This window comes from Nicotiana tomentosiformis, chromosome 3 (assembly GCF_000390325.3).
Source record: "Nicotiana tomentosiformis chromosome 3, ASM39032v3, whole genome shotgun sequence".
Classification (NCBI taxonomy): domain Eukaryota; kingdom Viridiplantae; phylum Streptophyta; class Magnoliopsida; order Solanales; family Solanaceae; genus Nicotiana; species Nicotiana tomentosiformis.
The window spans coordinates 115,477,975-115,497,674 of record NC_090814.1 but is presented as its reverse complement, the minus strand read 5'-3'; the positions used below and the strand labels follow the sequence as shown (position 1 = coordinate 115,497,674).

At 39.3% G+C, this 19,700-nt stretch overlaps 1 protein-coding gene across 5 annotated transcripts in view; it reads right to left on the bottom strand.

Moving 5' to 3' along the window:
• The window catches only part of LOC104114108 (serine/threonine-protein kinase ATM), an 89,670-nt gene that overhangs the window by 23,979 nt on the left and 45,991 nt on the right, over nucleotides 1-19,700 (bottom strand). For all 5 annotated transcript variants that reach the window (XM_018776890.3, XM_070197495.1, XM_009624485.4 and 2 more), the window contains one exon: nucleotides 17,899-18,192. In XM_018776890.3, coding sequence (XP_018632406.1) covers nucleotides 17,899-18,192 — 294 coding nt within the window. The remainder of the gene's footprint in view (nucleotides 1-17,898; nucleotides 18,193-19,700) is intronic.

Here is a 19,700-nt window from a genome sequence, read left to right as displayed (position 1 = left end):
AAAACACAATATCCAGACGTAGAACGCCTATGAGAAGGTGATCCTCAGGGGCGGATCTACCTTGTAGTGTAGGGGTGGCACGCCACCCGCCCGCTTCAGCAAAAATTCTTAGTAAGTATGTTCATATCTATGAAATAAACATAATATATAAAAATTGGCACCCGTATTAAACAAATGGCATGTGGGTGCCATGGTTCAGCGCTGCCTCTTAAGTCTTGTGTTGGCTTCAAGGTTCTGAGATCGATTCCTTCGGCAGCGTTCTGGCCATTCTTTTATTTTTCCCCTTACTTATTAGTCCCTATCTCCTTTATTCTTTGTTGGGCCTTGGGCCCTCACTTCTTCTTCTACTTCTTTCTTTTTCCTCCTCTTTCTTTTCTCTTCCTGTTATTTGCAACTAAATATCTCTCATCTTCTTTTTTAAATTTCTTTACATTAGCCTTCGTTTTGCTTTTTACAATTCTACATTGTTTTATGAGCAATCTATTTTGATGCATATTTTTAAAATGATTCTAGGTAATGTGTAGTTTTTTTCATTCTAACGATACAACATTAGTTTATATATATAATTTGAGCAATACCATTTATTGGCTTGTGAAAAACAATATTTCAATTAATAGAGGTTTTGAGTTTTATTTTCATAGACGGAAAATTTGAAACTTTTGGTTCGGAAACAATTGTCATATAGCTTGATAATTAAATTGAAAAATTTATCCAAGAACAATGATCATTAATCAACTCAAACAAAGAATACATAGTAATTAAGCTACTTTTTAAGAAACTTTTCTAATTGTAGGCGTATTTTCATGAAATATTATTATTATTTGTAATTTTATTCTAGAATATAATTAAATCAAGCATAAAAAATTGAACTAAAACCGAATTTATTTGTCTACAACCAAAAACTAACGGAATCAAGTACTTCTTATTCGGTCTTTGTGGCTAGTGGTAAGTATGCTACATTTGTATAGTGACACCCGCAACCTTCAAATCCTGGATCCGCCTCTGGTGATCCAGCCCAATCAACATCTGAGTATCCAACGATCTGCTCATGGCCTCGATCCTCAAACAATAACCCTTTACCTGGAGCCGATTTTATAAACCGAAGAATGCGGACAATTGCATCCCAATGACTATCACAGGGAGAACATTCACAGGAAAGGAAATGTCAAGTCTAGTCACTGTGAGATAATTTAATTTACCAACCAGCCGCCTATAGTTCTATAGAGCGGTGGTCAGACTGGCCATGTTGTATGGGGCTAAGTGTTGGCCAGTCAAGAAGTCGCATATCCAGAGATTGAAAGTAGCAGAAATGAGGATGTTGAGATAGATGTGCGGGCACACTAGGTTGGATAAGATTAGGAATGAAGTTATTCGGGAGAAGGTGGGCGTGGCTCCCCTAGACGACAAGATGCGGGAAGCGAGGCTCAGATGGTTTGGGCACGTGCAGAGGAGAAGCCTTGATACCACGGTCAGGAGGTGTGAGCGGTTGGCTTTGGCAGGCGTAAGAAGAGGTAGAGAGCGGCCTAAGAAGTATTGGGGCGAGGTGATCAGGCAGGACATGGCGAGACTTCAGATCTCCGAGGACATGGCTTTTCATAGGAAAGAGTGGATGTCGAACATTAGGGTTGAAGGGTAGGGGTAGTCGAACGTTTTTCTTCTTTATGCTGGTGGTGAGGCTAGTCTGATAGTGTTTTATCTTAGTCTGCTAGTGGTGCTAGTGGCGTATGTTGTGTCACATTATTTTCCCGTTTTTGTTGTTGTCTTTCCGCCAACTTTCCGTCTCTTACAATGTTGTTATTATATTATCTCTCTGGTTGTTGCTACTGGTAAGGATCTATTATCTCTATTCGCCTTTTGAGCCGAAGGTTTCCCGAAAACAGCCTCTCTACTCCTTCGGGGTAGGGGTAAGGTCTGCGTACACTCTACCCTCCCCAGACCCCATTTGGTGGGATCTTACTGGGTTGTTGTTGCAACCAGCCGCCTATATCTTGCAGGATCACTAAGCGGCTCCCCCTGTCCTGGCAAAAATTTAGAATTCGGGCGACAGCATGTTATTCCTGTCTCGTCAAGAATGTCTAAGGCATAGTTCCGTTGTGAGATCACTAGGTGACTTGGTGCTGCAGCAAGGCGATGTAATCGAGAGAATAATTCATCAACAGTAGAGACAGTCGGACTAGCTAAAATCTGGTCACGTACTAAATCAAGGTCATTAGGAAGTCCATCGAGTGTAAGAACTAGAAACATCTTATGTCGTTGCTCTTGTTGCTTTTCAATACTAGCAGAAACTGGCATCAACTTCTCAAATTCTTCCATGATTGCCTGTATTTGTCCTAAGTAAGTAGACATATCCAATTCTTGTTTCTCCAAGCTTGTCATTCGCGATATCACATCATATAAACAAGATATGTCATTAGTGTATAAAGTACGAGCCTTTTCCCAAACTAAATAACATGTCCGGAAAGGATGGAACAAGGGCATCAACTTGAAATTAAAAGATTGCCACAGGATACTACATAACTGAATATCGACCTTCTCACAAAGTGTTTTGGCCTTTTCATCTCATTCGCTAGCCTTTTTTGTTAAATGATCTTGAACACCTTGACCTTTACACCACAACTCGACAGAAGAAGCCCAAGTTAAGTAGTTTGAACTTCCCATTAAAGGTTCTGAGGTAATCATAATACCAGAACTTCCAGAACCAGTGTTTTTAGACCCAAAAACATCAACTCCCAAAGACATTGTTGGATTGAAAAGAGGTCTAGCAAATTAGCACCAAATAAAACAAAGAATCAACTGTAGTTGCCGGAAAAACACTGTATAGCTGCCAGAAAACTACTGTAATTGCTGGAAAACTTTCAAAGTGCTCGGAATTAAAAAAGAAAATTATGGGTAGTCTCGGAATTAAAAGGCGGTCCAACTGTTCAGAAGAAAGTTTTTCAAAAAGTGGCCGGAGCGCGTGGAGTAGATCTCGCCGGAAAAAATTGTCTCTGATCGGCGCGTGAGAAGTCGGTTGTCGGAGGTGTTTGTTGGGGTTTGGTCGCCGGGGCTTGGGGGACCTTGTGGTGGCGTTGGGTTTTGCACATGTGAGAAATATGACACGGGAAAATTATATTATTGATATACGTTAACGATAATACAAGTACCCCAATTTATAACAATACACAATACCTACACTACTCTTATTCCATGTAGGACTATGTTTATTTATATAACAACTAACTAACTAACACTCCCCCTCAAGTCGGTGTATACAAATCATATGTACCGAGCTTGTTACATATATAACTAATACGAGGACCAGTGAGATACTTGGTGAAAATATCTGCAAGCTGATCACTCGACTTCACAAACATTGTAGCAATATCTATAGTCAATCTCAATGTGTTTAGTTTTCTCATGGAACACTGGATTTGATGCAATATGAAGGGCAACTTGATTATCGCACACAAGTTCCATCTGGCTGATTTCACCAAATTTCAACTCCTTGAGCAATTGTTTGATCCAAACTAGCTCACATGTTGCCATAGCCATTGCTTGATATTCTGCTTCTGCACTAGACCAAGCAACTACATTCTGTTTCTTGCTCTTCCAAGACACCATATCGCCTCCTACTAAAACACAATATCCAGACGTAGAACGCCTATGAGAAGGTGATCCTCAGGGGCGGATCTACCTTGTAGTGTAGGGGTGGCACGCCACCCGCCCGCTTCAGCAAAAATTCTTAGTAAGTATGTTCATATCTATGAAATAAACATAATATATAAAAATTGGCACCCGTATTAAACAAATGGCATGTGGGTGCCATGGTTCAGCGCTGCCTCTTAAGTCTTGTGTTGGCTTCAAGGTTCTGAGATCGATTCCTTCGGCAGCGTTCTGGCCATTCTTTTATTTTTCCCCTTACTTATTAGTCCCTATCTCCTTTATTCTTTGTTGGGCCTTGGGCCCTCACTTCTTCTTCTACTTCTTTCTTTTTCCTCCTCTTTCTTTTCTCTTCCTGTTATTTGCAACTAAATATCTCTCATCTTCTTTTTTAAATTTCTTTACATTAGCCTTCGTTTTGCTTTTTACAATTCTACATTGTTTTATGAGCAATCTATTTTGATGCATATTTTTAAAATGATTCTAGGTAATGTGTAGTTTTTTTCATTCTAACGATACAACATTAGTTTATATATATAATTTGAGCAATACCATTTATTGGCTTGTGAAAAACAATATTTCAATTAATAGAGGTTTTGAGTTTTATTTTCATAGACGGAAAATTTGAAACTTTTGGTTCGGAAACAATTGTCATATAGCTTGATAATTAAATTGAAAAATTTATCCAAGAACAATGATCATTAATCAACTCAAACAAAGAATACATAGTAATTAAGCTACTTTTTAAGAAACTTTTCTAATTGTAGGCGTATTTTCATGAAATATTATTATTATTTGTAATTTTATTCTAGAATATAATTAAATCAAGCATAAAAAATTGAACTAAAACCGAATTTATTTGTCTACAACCAAAAACTAACGGAATCAAGTACTTCTTATTCGGTCTTTGTGGCTAGTGGTAAGTATGCTACATTTGTATAGTGACACCCGCAACCTTCAAATCCTGGATCCGCCTCTGGTGATCCAGCCCAATCAACATCTGAGTATCCAACGATCTGCTCATGGCCTCGATCCTCAAACAATAACCCTTTACCTGGAGCCGATTTTATAAACCGAAGAATGCGGACAATTGCATCCCAATGACTATCACAGGGAGAACATTCACAGGAAAGGAAATGTCAAGTCTAGTCACTGTGAGATAATTTAATTTACCAACCAGCCGCCTATAGTTCTATAGAGCGGTGGTCAGACTGGCCATGTTGTATGGGGCTAAGTGTTGGCCAGTCAAGAAGTCGCATATCCAGAGATTGAAAGTAGCAGAAATGAGGATGTTGAGATAGATGTGCGGGCACACTAGGTTGGATAAGATTAGGAATGAAGTTATTCGGGAGAAGGTGGGCGTGGCTCCCCTAGACGACAAGATGCGGGAAGCGAGGCTCAGATGGTTTGGGCACGTGCAGAGGAGAAGCCTTGATACCACGGTCAGGAGGTGTGAGCGGTTGGCTTTGGCAGGCGTAAGAAGAGGTAGAGAGCGGCCTAAGAAGTATTGGGGCGAGGTGATCAGGCAGGACATGGCGAGACTTCAGATCTCCGAGAACATGGCTTTTCATAGGAAAGAGTGGATGTCGAACATTAGGGTTGAAGGGTAGGGGTAGTCGAACGTTTTTCTTCTTTATGCTGGTGGTGAGGCTAGTCTGATAGTGTTTTATCTTAGTCTGCTAGTGGTGCTAGTGGCGTATGTTGTGTCACATTATTTTCCCGTTTTTGTTGTTGTCTTTCCGCCAACTTTCCGTCTCTTACAATGTTGTTATTATATTATCTCTCTGGTTGTTGCTACAGGTAAGGATCTATTATCTCTATTCGCCTTTTGAGCCGAAGGTTTCCCGAAAACAGCCTCTCTACTCCTTCGGGGTAGGGGTAAGGTCTGCGTACACTCTACCCTCCCCAGACCCCATTTGATGGGATCTTACTGGGTTGTTGTTGCAACCAGCCGCCTATATCTTGCAGGATCACTAAGCGGCTCCCCCTGTCCTGGCAAAAATTTAGAATTCGGGCGACAGCATGTTATTCCTGTCTCGTCAAGAATGTCTAAGGCATAGTTCCGTTGTGAGATCACTAGGTGACTTGGTGCTGCAGCAAGGCGATGTAATCGAGAGAATAATTCATCAACAGTAGAGACAGTCGGACTAGCTAAAATCTGGTCACGTACTAAATCAAGGTCATTAGGAAGTCCATCGAGTGTAAGAACTAGAAACATCTTATGTCGTTGCTCTTGTTGCTTTTCAATACTAGCAGAAACTGGCATCAACTTCTCAAATTCTTCCATGATTGCCTGTATTTGTCCTAAGTAAGTAGACATATCCAATTCTTGTTTCTCCAAGCTTGTCATTCGCGATATCACATCATATAAACGAGATATGTCATTAGTGTATAAAGTACGAGCCTTTTCCCAAACTAAATAACATGTCCGGAAAGGATGGAACAAGGGCATCAACTTGAAATTAAAAGATTGCCACAGGATACTACATAACTGAATATCGACCTTCTCACAAAGTGTTTTGGCCTTTTCATCTCATTCGCTAGCCTTTTTTGTTAAATGATCTTGAACACCTTGACCTTTACACCACAACTCGACAGAAGAAGCCCAAGTTAAGTAGTTTGAACTTCCCATAAAAGGTTCTGAGGTAATCATAATACCAGAACTTCCAGAACCAGTGTTTTTAGACCCAAAAACATCAACTCCCAAAGACATTGTTGGATTGAAAAGAGGTCTAGCAAATTAGCACCAAATAAAACAAAGAATCAACTGTAGTTGCCGGAAAAACACTGTATAGCTGCCAGAAAACTACTGTAATTGCTGGAAAACTTTCAAAGTGCTCGGAATTAAAAAAGAAAATTATGGGTAGTCTCGGAATTAAAAGGCGGTCCAACTGTTCAGAAGAAAGTTTTTCAAAAAGTGGCCGGAGCGCGTGGAGTAGATCTCGCCGGAAAAAATTGTCTCTGATCGGCGCGTGAGAAGTCGGTTGTCGGAGGTGTTTGTTGGGGTTTGGTCGCCGGGGCTTGGGGGACCTTGTGGTGGCGTTGGGTTTTGCACATGTGAGAAATATGACACGGGAAAATTATATTATTGATATACGTTAACGATAATACAAGTACCCCAATTTATAACAATACACAATACCTACACTACTCTTATTCCATGTAGGACTATGTTTATTTATATAACAACTAACTAACTAACACTCCCCCTCAAGTCGGTGTATACAAATCATATGTACCGAGCTTGTTACATATATAACTAATACGAGGACCAGTGAGATACTTGGTGAAAATATCTGCAAGCTGATCACTCGACTTCACAAACATTGTAGCAATATCTATAGTCAATCTCAATGTGTTTAGTTTTCTCATGGAACACTGGATTTGATGCAATATGAAGGGCAACTTGATTATCGCACACAAGTTCCATCTGGCTGATTTCACCAAATTTCAACTCCTTGAGCAATTGTTTGATCCAAACTAGCTCACATGTTGCCATAGCCATTGCTTGATATTCTGCTTCTGCACTAGACCAAGCAACTACATTCTGTTTCTTGCTCTTCCAAGACACCATATCGCCTCCTACTAAAACACAATATCCAGACGTAGAACGCCTATGAGAAGGTGATCCTCAGGGGCGGATCTACCTTGTAGTGTAGGGGTGGCACGCCACCCGCCCGCTTCAGCAAAAATTCTTAGTAAGTATGTTCATATCTATGAAATAAACATAATATATAAAAATTGGCACCCGTATTAAACAAATGGCATGTGGGTGCCATGGTTCAGCGCTGCCTCTTAAGTCTTGTGTTGGCTTCAAGGTTCTGAGATCGATTCCTTCGGCAGCGTTCTGGCCATTCTTTTATTTTTCCCCTTACTTATTAGTCCCTATCTCCTTTATTCTTTGTTGGGCCTTGGGCCCTCACTTCTTCTTCTACTTCTTTCTTTTTCCTCCTCTTTCTTTTCTCTTCCTGTTATTTGCAACTAAATATCTCTCATCTTCTTTTTTAAATTTCTTTACATTAGCCTTCGTTTTGCTTTTTACAATTCTACATTGTTTTATGAGCAATCTATTTTGATGCATATTTTTAAAATGATTCTAGGTAATGTGTAGTTTTTTTCATTCTAACGATACAACATTAGTTTATATATATAATTTGAGCAATACCATTTATTGGCTTGTGAAAAACAATATTTCAATTAATAGAGGTTTTGAGTTTTATTTTCATAGACGGAAAATTTGAAACTTTTGGTTCGGAAACAATTGTCATATAGCTTGATAATTAAATTGAAAAATTTATCCAAGAACAATGATCATTAATCAACTCAAACAAAGAATACATAGTAATTAAGCTACTTTTTAAGAAACTTTTCTAATTGTAGGCGTATTTTCATGAAATATTATTATTATTTGTAATTTTATTCTAGAATATAATTAAATCAAGCATAAAAAATTGAACTAAAACCGAATTTATTTGTCTACAACCAAAAACTAACGGAATCAAGTACTTCTTATTCGGTCTTTGTGGCTAGTGGTAAGTATGCTACATTTGTATAGTGACACCCGCAACCTTCAAATCCTGGATCCGCCTCTGGTGATCCAGCCCAATCAACATCTGAGTATCCAACGATCTGCTCATGGCCTCGATCCTCAAACAATAACCCTTTACCTGGAGCCGATTTTATAAACCGAAGAATGCGGACAATTGCATCCCAATGACTATCACAGGGAGAACATTCACAGGAAAGGAAATGTCAAGTCTAGTCACTGTGAGATAATTTAATTTACCAACCAGCCGCCTATAGTTCTATAGAGCGGTGGTCAGACTGGCCATGTTGTATGGGGCTAAGTGTTGGCCAGTCAAGAAGTCGCATATCCAGAGATTGAAAGTAGCAGAAATGAGGATGTTGAGATAGATGTGCGGGCACACTAGGTTGGATAAGATTAGGAATGAAGTTATTCGGGAGAAGGTGGGCGTGGCTCCCCTAGACGACAAGATGCGGGAAGCGAGGCTCAGATGGTTTGGGCACGTGCAGAGGAGAAGCCTTGATACCACGGTCAGGAGGTGTGAGCGGTTGGCTTTGGCAGGCGTAAGAAGAGGTAGAGAGCGGCCTAAGAAGTATTGGGGCGAGGTGATCAGGCAGGACATGGCGAGACTTCAGATCTCCGAGGACATGGCTTTTCATAGGAAAGAGTGGATGTCGAACATTAGGGTTGAAGGGTAGGGGTAGTCGAACGTTTTTCTTCTTTATGCTGGTGGTGAGGCTAGTCTGATAGTGTTTTATCTTAGTCTGCTAGTGGTGCTAGTGGCGTATGTTGTGTCACATTATTTTCCCGTTTTTGTTGTTGTCTTTCCGCCAACTTTCCGTCTCTTACAATGTTGTTATTATATTATCTCTCTGGTTGTTGCTACAGGTAAGGATCTATTATCTCTATTCGCCTTTTGAGCCGAAGGTTTCCCGAAAACAGCCTCTCTACTCCTTCGGGGTAGGGGTAAGGTCTGCGTACACTCTACCCTCCCCAGACCCCATTTGATGGGATCTTACTGGGTTGTTGTTGCAACCAGCCGCCTATATCTTGCAGGATCACTAAGCGGCTCCCCCTGTCCTGGCAAAAATTTAGAATTCGGGCGACAGCATGTTATTCCTGTCTCGTCAAGAATGTCTAAGGCATAGTTCCGTTGTGAGATCACTAGGTGACTTGGTGCTGCAGCAAGGCGATGTAATCGAGAGAATAATTCATCAACAGTAGAGACAGTCGGACTAGCTAAAATCTGGTCACGTACTAAATCAAGGTCATTAGGAAGTCCATCGAGTGTAAGAACTAGAAACATCTTATGTCGTTGCTCTTGTTGCTTTTCAATACTAGCAGAAACTGGCATCAACTTCTCAAATTCTTCCATGATTGCCTGTATTTGTCCTAAGTAAGTAGACATATCCAATTCTTGTTTCTCCAAGCTTGTCATTCGCGATATCACATCATATAAACGAGATATGTCATTAGTGTATAAAGTACGAGCCTTTTCCCAAACTAAATAACATGTCCGGAAAGGATGGAACAAGGGCATCAACTTGAAATTAAAAGATTGCCACAGGATACTACATAACTGAATATCGACCTTCTCACAAAGTGTTTTGGCCTTTTCATCTCATTCGCTAGCCTTTTTTGTTAAATGATCTTGAACACCTTGACCTTTACACCACAACTCGACAGAAGAAGCCCAAGTTAAGTAGTTTGAACTTCCCATAAAAGGTTCTGAGGTAATCATAATACCAGAACTTCCAGAACCAGTGTTTTTAGACCCAAAAACATCAACTCCCAAAGACATTGTGGGATTGAAAAGAGGTCTAGCAAATTAGCACCAAATAAAACAAAGAATCAACTGTAGTTGCCGGAAAAACACTGTATAGCTGCCAGAAAACTACTGTAATTGCTGGAAAACTTTCAAAGTGCTCGGAATTAAAAAAGAAAATTATGGGTAGTCTCGGAATTAAAAGGCGGTCCAACTGTTCAGAAGAAAGTTTTTCAAAAAGTGGCCGGAGCGCGTGGAGTAGATCTCGCCGGAAAAAATTGTCTCTGATCGGCGCGTGAGAAGTCGGTTGTCGGAGGTGTTTGTTGGGGTTTGGTCGCCGGGACTTGGGGGACCTTGTGGTGGCGTTGGGTTTTGCACATGTGAGAAATATGACACGGGAAAATTATATTATTGATATACGTTAACGATAATACAAGTACCCCAATTTATAACAATACACAATACCTACACTACTCTTATTCCATGTAGGACTATGTTTATTTATATAACAACTAACTAACTAACACTCCCCCTCAAGTCGGTGTATACAAATCATATGTACCGAGCTTGTTACATATATAACTAATACGAGGACCAGTGAGATACTTGGTGAAAATATCTGCAAGCTGATCACTCGACTTCACAAACATTGTAGCAATATCTATAGTCAATCTCAATGTGTTTAGTTTTCTCATGGAACACTGGATTTGATGCAATATGAAGGGCAACTTGATTATCGCACACAAGTTCCATCTGGCTGATTTCACCAAATTTCAACTCCTTGAGCAATTGTTTGATCCAAACTAGCTCACATGTTGCCATAGCCATTGCTTGATATTCTGCTTCTGCACTAGACCAAGCAACTACATTCTGTTTCTTGCTCTTCCAAGACACCATATCGCCTCCTACTAAAACACAATATCCAGACGTAGAACGCCTATGAGAAGGTGATCCTCAGGGGCGGATCTACCTTGTAGTGTAGGGGTGGCACGCCACCCGCCCGCTTCAGCAAAAATTCTTAGTAAGTATGTTCATATCTATGAAATAAACATAATATATAAAAATTGGCACCCGTATTAAACAAATGGCATGTGGGTGCCATGGTTCAGCGCTGCCTCTTAAGTCTTGTGTTGGCTTCAAGGTTCTGAGATCGATTCCTTCGGCAGCGTTCTGGCCATTCTTTTATTTTTCCCCTTACTTATTAGTCCCTATCTCCTTTATTCTTTGTTGGGCCTTGGGCCCTCACTTCTTCTTCTACTTCTTTCTTTTTCCTCCTCTTTCTTTTCTCTTCCTGTTATTTGCAACTAAATATCTCTCATCTTCTTTTTTAAATTTCTTTACATTAGCCTTCGTTTTGCTTTTTACAATTCTACATTGTTTTATGAGCAATCTATTTTGATGCATATTTTTAAAATGATTCTAGGTAATGTGTAGTTTTTTTCATTCTAACGATACAACATTAGTTTATATATATAATTTGAGCAATACCATTTATTGGCTTGTGAAAAACAATATTTCAATTAATAGAGGTTTTGAGTTTTATTTTCATAGACGGAAAATTTGAAACTTTTGGTTCGGAAACAATTGTCATATAGCTTGATAATTAAATTGAAAAATTTATCCAAGAACAATGATCATTAATCAACTCAAACAAAGAATACATAGTAATTAAGCTACTTTTTAAGAAACTTTTCTAATTGTAGGCGTATTTTCATGAAATATTATTATTATTTGTAATTTTATTCTAGAATATAATTAAATCAAGCATAAAAAATTGAACTAAAACCGAATTTATTTGTCTACAACCAAAAACTAACGGAATCAAGTACTTCTTATTCGGTCTTTGTGGCTAGTGGTAAGTATGCTACATTTGTATAGTGACACCCGCAACCTTCAAATCCTGGATCCGCCTCTGGTGATCCAGCCCAATCAACATCTGAGTATCCAACGATCTGCTCATGGCCTCGATCCTCAAACAATAACCCTTTACCTGGAGCCGATTTTATAAACCGAAGAATGCGGACAATTGCATCCCAATGACTATCACAGGGAGAACATTCACAGGAAAGGAAATGTCAAGTCTAGTCACTGTGAGATAATTTAATTTACCAACCAGCCGCCTATAGTTCTATAGAGCGGTGGTCAGACTGGCCATGTTGTATGGGGCTAAGTGTTGGCCAGTCAAGAAGTCGCATATCCAGAGATTGAAAGTAGCAGAAATGAGGATGTTGAGATAGATGTGCGGGCACACTAGGTTGGATAAGATTAGGAATGAAGTTATTCGGGAGAAGGTGGGCGTGGCTCCCCTAGACGACAAGATGCGGGAAGCGAGGCTCAGATGGTTTGGGCACGTGCAGAGGAGAAGCCTTGATACCACGGTCAGGAGGTGTGAGCGGTTGGCTTTGGCAGGCGTAAGAAGAGGTAGAGAGCGGCCTAAGAAGTATTGGGGCGAGGTGATCAGGCAGGACATGGCGAGACTTCAGATCTCCGAGGACATGGCTTTTCATAGGAAAGAGTGGATGTCGAACATTAGGGTTGAAGGGTAGGGGTAGTCGAACGTTTTTCTTCTTTATGCTGGTGGTGAGGCTAGTCTGATAGTGTTTTATCTTAGTCTGCTAGTGGTGCTAGTGGCGTATGTTGTGTCACATTATTTTCCCGTTTTTGTTGTTGTCTTTCCGCCAACTTTCCGTCTCTTACAATGTTGTTATTATATTATCTCTCTGGTTGTTGCTACAGGTAAGGATCTATTATCTCTATTCGCCTTTTGAGCCGAAGGTTTCCCGAAAACAGCCTCTCTACTCCTTCGGGGTAGGGGTAAGGTCTGCGTACACTCTACCCTCCCCAGACCCCATTTGATGGGATCTTACTGGGTTGTTGTTGCAACCAGCCGCCTATATCTTGCAGGATCACTAAGCGGCTCCCCCTGTCCTGGCAAAAATTTAGAATTCGGGCGACAGCATGTTATTCCTGTCTCGTCAAGAATGTCTAAGGCATAGTTCCGTTGTGAGATCACTAGGTGACTTGGTGCTGCAGCAAGGCGATGTAATCGAGAGAATAATTCATCAACAGTAGAGACAGTCGGACTAGCTAAAATCTGGTCACGTACTAAATCAAGGTCATTAGGAAGTCCATCGAGTGTAAGAACTAGAAACATCTTATGTCGTTGCTCTTGTTGCTTTTCAATACTAGCAGAAACTGGCATCAACTTCTCAAATTCTTCCATAATTGCCTGTATTTGTCCTAAGTAAGTAGACATATCCAATTCTTGTTTCTCCAAGCTTGTCATTCGCGATATCACATCATATAAACGAGATATGTCATTAGTGTATAAAGTACGAGCCTTTTCCCAAACTAAATAACATGTCCGGAAAGGATGGAACAAGGGCATCAACTTGAAATTAAAAGATTGCCACAGGATACTACATAACTGAATATCGACCTTCTCACAAAGTGTTTTGGCCTTTTCATCTCATTCGCTAGCCTTTTTTGTTAAATGATCTTGAACACCTTGACCTTTACACCACAACTCGACAGAAGAAGCCCAAGTTAAGTAGTTTGAACTTCCCATAAAAGGTTCTGAGGTAATCATAATACCAGAACTTCCAGAACCAGTGTTTTTAGACCCAAAAACATCAACTCCCAAAGACATTGTGGGATTGAAAAGAGGTCTAGCAAATTAGCACCAAATAAAACAAAGAATCAACTGTAGTTGCCGGAAAAACACTGTATAGCTGCCAGAAAACTACTGTAATTGCTGGAAAACTTTCAAAGTGCTCGGAATTAAAAAAGAAAATTATGGGTAGTCTCGGAATTAAAAGGCGGTCCAACTGTTCAGAAGAAAGTTTTTCAAAAAGTGGCCGGAGCGCGTGGAGTAGATCTCGCCGGAAAAAATTGTCTCTGATCGGCGCGTGAGAAGTCGGTTGTCGGAGGTGTTTGTTGGGGTTTGGTCGCCGGGACTTGGGGGACCTTGTGGTGGCGTTGGGTTTTGCACATGTGAGAAATATGACACGGGAAAATTATATTATTGATATACGTTAACGATAATACAAGTACCCCAATTTATAACAATACACAATACCTACACTACTCTTATTCCATGTAGGACTATGTTTATTTATATAACAACTAACTAACTAACACTCCCCCTCAAGTCGGTGTATACAAATCATATGTACCGAGCTTGTTACATATATAACTAATACGAGGACCAGTGAGATACTTGGTGAAAATATCTGCAAGCTGATCACTCGACTTCACAAACATTGTAGCAATATCTATAGTCAATCTCAATGTGTTTAGTTTTCTCATGGAACACTGGATTTGATGCAATATGAAGGGCAACTTGATTATCGCACACAAGTTCCATCTGGCTGATTTCACCAAATTTCAACTCCTTGAGCAATTGTTTGATCCAAACTAGCTCACATGTTGCCATAGCCATTGCTTGATATTCTGCTTCTGCACTAGACCAAGCAACTACATTCTGTTTCTTGCTCTTCCAAGACACCATATCGCCTCCTACTAAAACACAATATCCAGACGTAGAACGCCTATGAGAAGGTGATCCTCAGGGGCGGATCTACCTTGTAGTGTAGGGGTGGCACGCCACCCGCCCGCTTCAGCAAAAATTCTTAGTAAGTATGTTCATATCTATGAAATAAACATAATATATAAAAATTGGCACCCGTATTAAACAAATGGCATGTGGGTGCCATGGTTCAGCGCTGCCTCTTAAGTCTTGTGTTGGCTTCAAGGTTCTGAGATCGATTCCTTCGGCAGCGTTCTGGCCATTCTTTTATTTTTTCCCTTACTTATTAGTCCCTATCTCCTTTATTCTTTGTTGGGCCTTGGGCCCTCACTTCTTCTTCTACTTCTTTCTTTTTCCTCCTCTTTCTTTTCTCTTCCTGTTATTTGCAACTAAATATCTCTCATCTTCTTTTTTAAATTTCTTTACATTAGCCTTCGTTTTGCTTTTTACAATTCTACATTGTTTTATGAGCAATCTATTTTGATGCATATTTTTAAAATGATTCTAGGTAATGTGTAGTTTTTTTCATTCTAACGATACAACATTAGTTTATATATATAATTTGAGCAATACCATTTATTGGCTTGTGAAAAACAATATTTCAATTAATAGAGGTTTTGAGTTTTATTTTCATAGACGGAAAATTTGAAACTTTTGGTTCGGAAACAATTGTCATATAGCTTGATAATTAAATTGAAAAATTTATCCAAGAACAATGATCATTAATCAACTCAAACAAAGAATACATAGTAATTAAGCTACTTTTTAAGAAACTTTTCTAATTGTAGGCGTATTTTCATGAAATATTATTATTATTTGTAATTTTATTCTAGAATATAATTAAATCAAGCATAAAAAATTGAACTAAAACCGAATTTATTTGTCTACAACCAAAAACTAACGGAATCAAGTACTTCTTATTCGGTCTTTGTGGCTAGTGGTAAGTATGCTACATTTGTATAGTGACACCCGCAACCTTCAAATCCTGGATCCGCCTCTGGTGATCCAGCCCAATCAACATCTGAGTATCCAACGATCTGCTCATGGCCTCGATCCTCAAACAATAACCCTTTACCTGGAGCCGATTTTATAAACCGAAGAATGCGGACAATTGCATCCCAATGACTATCACAGGGAGAACATTCACAGGAAAGGAAATGTCAAGTCTAGTCACTGTGAGATAATTTAATTTACCAACCAGCCGCCTATAGTTCTATAGAGCGGTGGTCAGACTGGCCATGTTGTATGGGGCTAAGTGTTGGCCAGTCAAGAAGTCGCATATCCAGAGATTGAAAGTAGCAGAAATGAGGATGTTGAGATAGATGTGCGGGCACACTAGGTTGGATAAGATTAGGAATGAAGTTATTCGGGAGAAGGTGGGCGTGGCTCCCCTAGACGACAAGATGCGGGAAGCGAGGCTCAGATGGTTTGGGCACGTGCAGAGGAGAAGCCTTGATACCACGGTCAGGAGGTGTGAGCGGTTGGCTTTGGCAAGCGTAAGAAGAGGTAGAGAGCGGCCTAAGAAGTATTGGGGCGAGATGATCAGGCAGGACATGGCGAGACTTCAGATCTCCGAGGACATGGCTTTTCATAGGAAAGAGTGGATGTCGAACATTAGGGTTGAAGGGTAGGGGTAGTCGAACGTTTTTCTTCTTTATGCTGGTGGTGAGGCTAGTCTGATAGTGTTTTATCTTAGTCTGCTAGTGGTGCTAGTGGCGTATGTTGTGTCACATTATTTTCCCGTTTTTGTTGTTGTCTTTCCGCCAACTTTCCGTCTCTTACAATGTTGTTATTATATTATCTCTCTGGTTGTTGCTACTGGTAAGGATCTATTATCTCTATTCGCCTTTTGAGCCGAAGGTTTCCCGAAAACAGCCTCTCTACTCCTTCGGGGTAGGGGTAAGGTCTGCGTACACTCTACCCTCCCCAGACCCCATTTGGTGGGATCTTACTGGGTTGTTGTTGCAACCAGCCGCCTATATCTTGCAGGATCACTAAGCGGCTCCCCCTGTCCTGGCAAAAATTTAGAATTCGGGCGACAGCATGTTATTCCTGTCTCGTCAAGAATGTCTAAGGCATAGTTCCGTTGTGAGATCACTAGGTGACTTGGTGCTGCAGCAAGGCGATGTAATCGAGAGAATAATTCATCAACAGTAGAGACAGTCGGACTAGCTAAAATCTGGTCACGTACTAAATCAAGGTCATTAGGAAGTCCATCGAGTGTAAGAACTAGAAACATCTTATGTCGTTGCTCTTGTTGCTTTTCAATACTAGCAGAAACTGGCATCAACTTCTCAAATTCTTCCATGATTGCCTGTATTTGTCCTAAGTAAGTAGACATATCCAATTCTTGTTTCTCCAAGCTTGTCATTCGCGATATCACATCATATAAACGAGATATGTCATTAGTGTATAAAGTACGAGCCTTTTCCCAAACTAAATAACATGTCCGGAAAGGATGGAACAAGGGCATCAACTTGAAATTAATAGATTGCCACAGGATACTACATAACTGAATATCGACCTTCTCACAAAGTGTTTTGGCCTTTTCATCTCATTCGCTAGCCTTTTTTGTTAAATGATCTTGAACACCTTGACCTTTACACCACAACTCGACAGAAGAAGCCCAAGTTAAGTAGTTTGAACTTCCCATAAAAGGTTCTGAGGTAATCATAATACCAGAACTTCCAGAACCAGTGTTTTTAGACCCAAAAACATCAACTCCCAAAGACATTGTTGGATTGAAAAGAGGTCTAGCAAATTAGCACCAAATAAAACAAAGAATCAACTGTAGTTGCCGGAAAAACACTGTATAGCTGCCAGAAAACTACTGTAATTGCTGGAAAACTTTCAAAGTGCTCGGAATTAAAAAAGAAAATTATGGGTAGTCTCGGAATTAAAAGGCGGTCCAACTGTTCAGAAGAAAGTTTTTCAAAAAGTGGCCGGAGCGCGTGGAGTAGATCTCGCCGGAAAAAATTGTCTCTGATCGGCGCGTGAGAAGTCGGTTGTCGGAGGTGTTTGTTGGGGTTTGGTCGCCGGGGCTTGGAGGACCTTGTGGTGGCGTTGGGTTTTGCACATGTGAGAAATATGACACGGGAAAATTATATTATTGATGTACGTTAACGATAATACAAGTACCCCTATTTATAACAATACACAATACCTACACTACTCCTATTCCATGTAGGACGATTCTTATTTACATAACAACTGACTAACTAATAATATGAAAAAAGCACCTCCAATCCACATTATTTAACCAAACCTTTATTAGGAATATTGAGCAAAGGCATCACAAATATTATATAGGTAATATTGTTGCGTTTACACCTTTGTGTCGCATTCCTGTAATGCCCCCCCCCCCCCCCCCACATTCTAAATATTGTGTCTACATTCATGCTCCTTATTTGTTAACAGAAAAAGAAAAGATATGAGGCGAACCTGTAGCTCCGTGAACTCCGGATCATGTTGAAATCTTCCTTTTTGAGAGGTTAACCCTTGGCAGTACACATCCAAAAGATGAGTGCAACCAATTTGCTGCAAGGATCTAATAAGGCCCTTATATGGTTTCTTTTCGATCATCTGATCTACTGCGGACCCAGATGAATGAAGAAAATTTTCAGGAGTACAACTACTTCCTTGAGCCACTGGATCAGATCTAATTTGTAAATCATAGTACTCAAGAGCTTTACTCCAATTTCCCTCATGTTCAAATGTGATAATTTGAGAGGTCAACTGCAAAGACCAGAATTGAAAGCAACGGACAAAGAGGTGGTCACAAATGCTAAATTTTCAAAATTCAACAATTCTGTGGGCAATGGCATAAGAAAAGAGCAGGGAATATGACAGGCTTCCCAAAGTATGGCTAAACTAGTGTTTAGGTTGTGAATGTTTTGCAAAAAGAAGAATATCATGATTATTATCCCATCTTATATTGAACGCCCTACTGTTAATTGAGTGTCAACTTGATGGGCATGAGTATTGCACATGGTAGTAAAAGGAAAAAAAAATTATTACTTCTACCAAATGTTAAATAAGGACATCATATTAGAACAAATTAGAAATATCCAAAAGAAAGTAAAAGTGAGCTTTTTCTCTTTTCTTTTTTCTTTGAGAAGGTAATTTTATCGAGTAAAAACAGCATAAAGAGAGTGCTCGTAGTGATATCTAAAATATCAACCTAACTGTAATTCTTCACAGGTTATGCAATGAGTTGATGAAGTAAGCCATGGTTTCAGGATCATTTACAACAGATATGTTCTAAAAGAAAAGTAAGTATACATTTTAACTTGAGACTAAATGTAGAATCCTTTTTCTCGTCTAATTCTGGAGTTCCTTTCTCTGCATATGACCCACCAGACTGTTACATGTATAGAGTTCCATATTTTGAAGAAAGCTTTGCTGATCCCAGCCCTTCTCCAGCCATTTTGAGGGAAAGCGTGTTTCAAAGTTTTTTTATCATAGAGTTTACCTTATTCACCTTCTATTAATATTCGTTTAATGAAAAAAAATAATGTCATTTAAGATTTCTATGCTAATAATCACAATATAATTCTTCATATGATAATTTAAAACAGTTATACACAAAATTCCAGGAAAGAGAGTACGTCTTTCTTTAGAACAATCAACAATGTCTAAAGCTTAACTTAGTTGAGACGAGCTATATGAATCACTCGTGCCCTTCTGCTCTTTTACAAGAAAATAAGAGTATAGTATCTATTTGTACTCTTCTTATGGTTTACTTGGTACTTTCGACGTCTCATTGTATGACAATATTACTATTTGTGCAATCAAAATGTTCATTCTTTTACTACAATATTTTAATAAGAATATTGTGACATAATCGTACTTTTATATTGTTTACAAAGTATGTCCATTTCAACTAGAAAACTTAAGGGATTGCTATATGAATTGAGACCAAGAATTACATAAGTTGAATGTTATTTAGTCAACTCTTATAGAATCAATCTAAATATAATTTCTTGATTTTGATAAGTTTGCTTATCAAAAATTTTATTTCATTACTTTGAAGAATTCAAATCAATAATTAATCTGTGAACTTAAATGAATCAAATTAATAGAGTATTTTGGTGTCTTCTTTGTACAATGAAAGTCAACTTCTTTTTAGATTCCAGATAATTACAATAAAACAATGTAAAAGCTCAATACATAAAAGTACAAGCATGTAAGCTCATTCAGATTTTTCAATATCTGGATTGAAACACTACTATGCTTCTTATGTA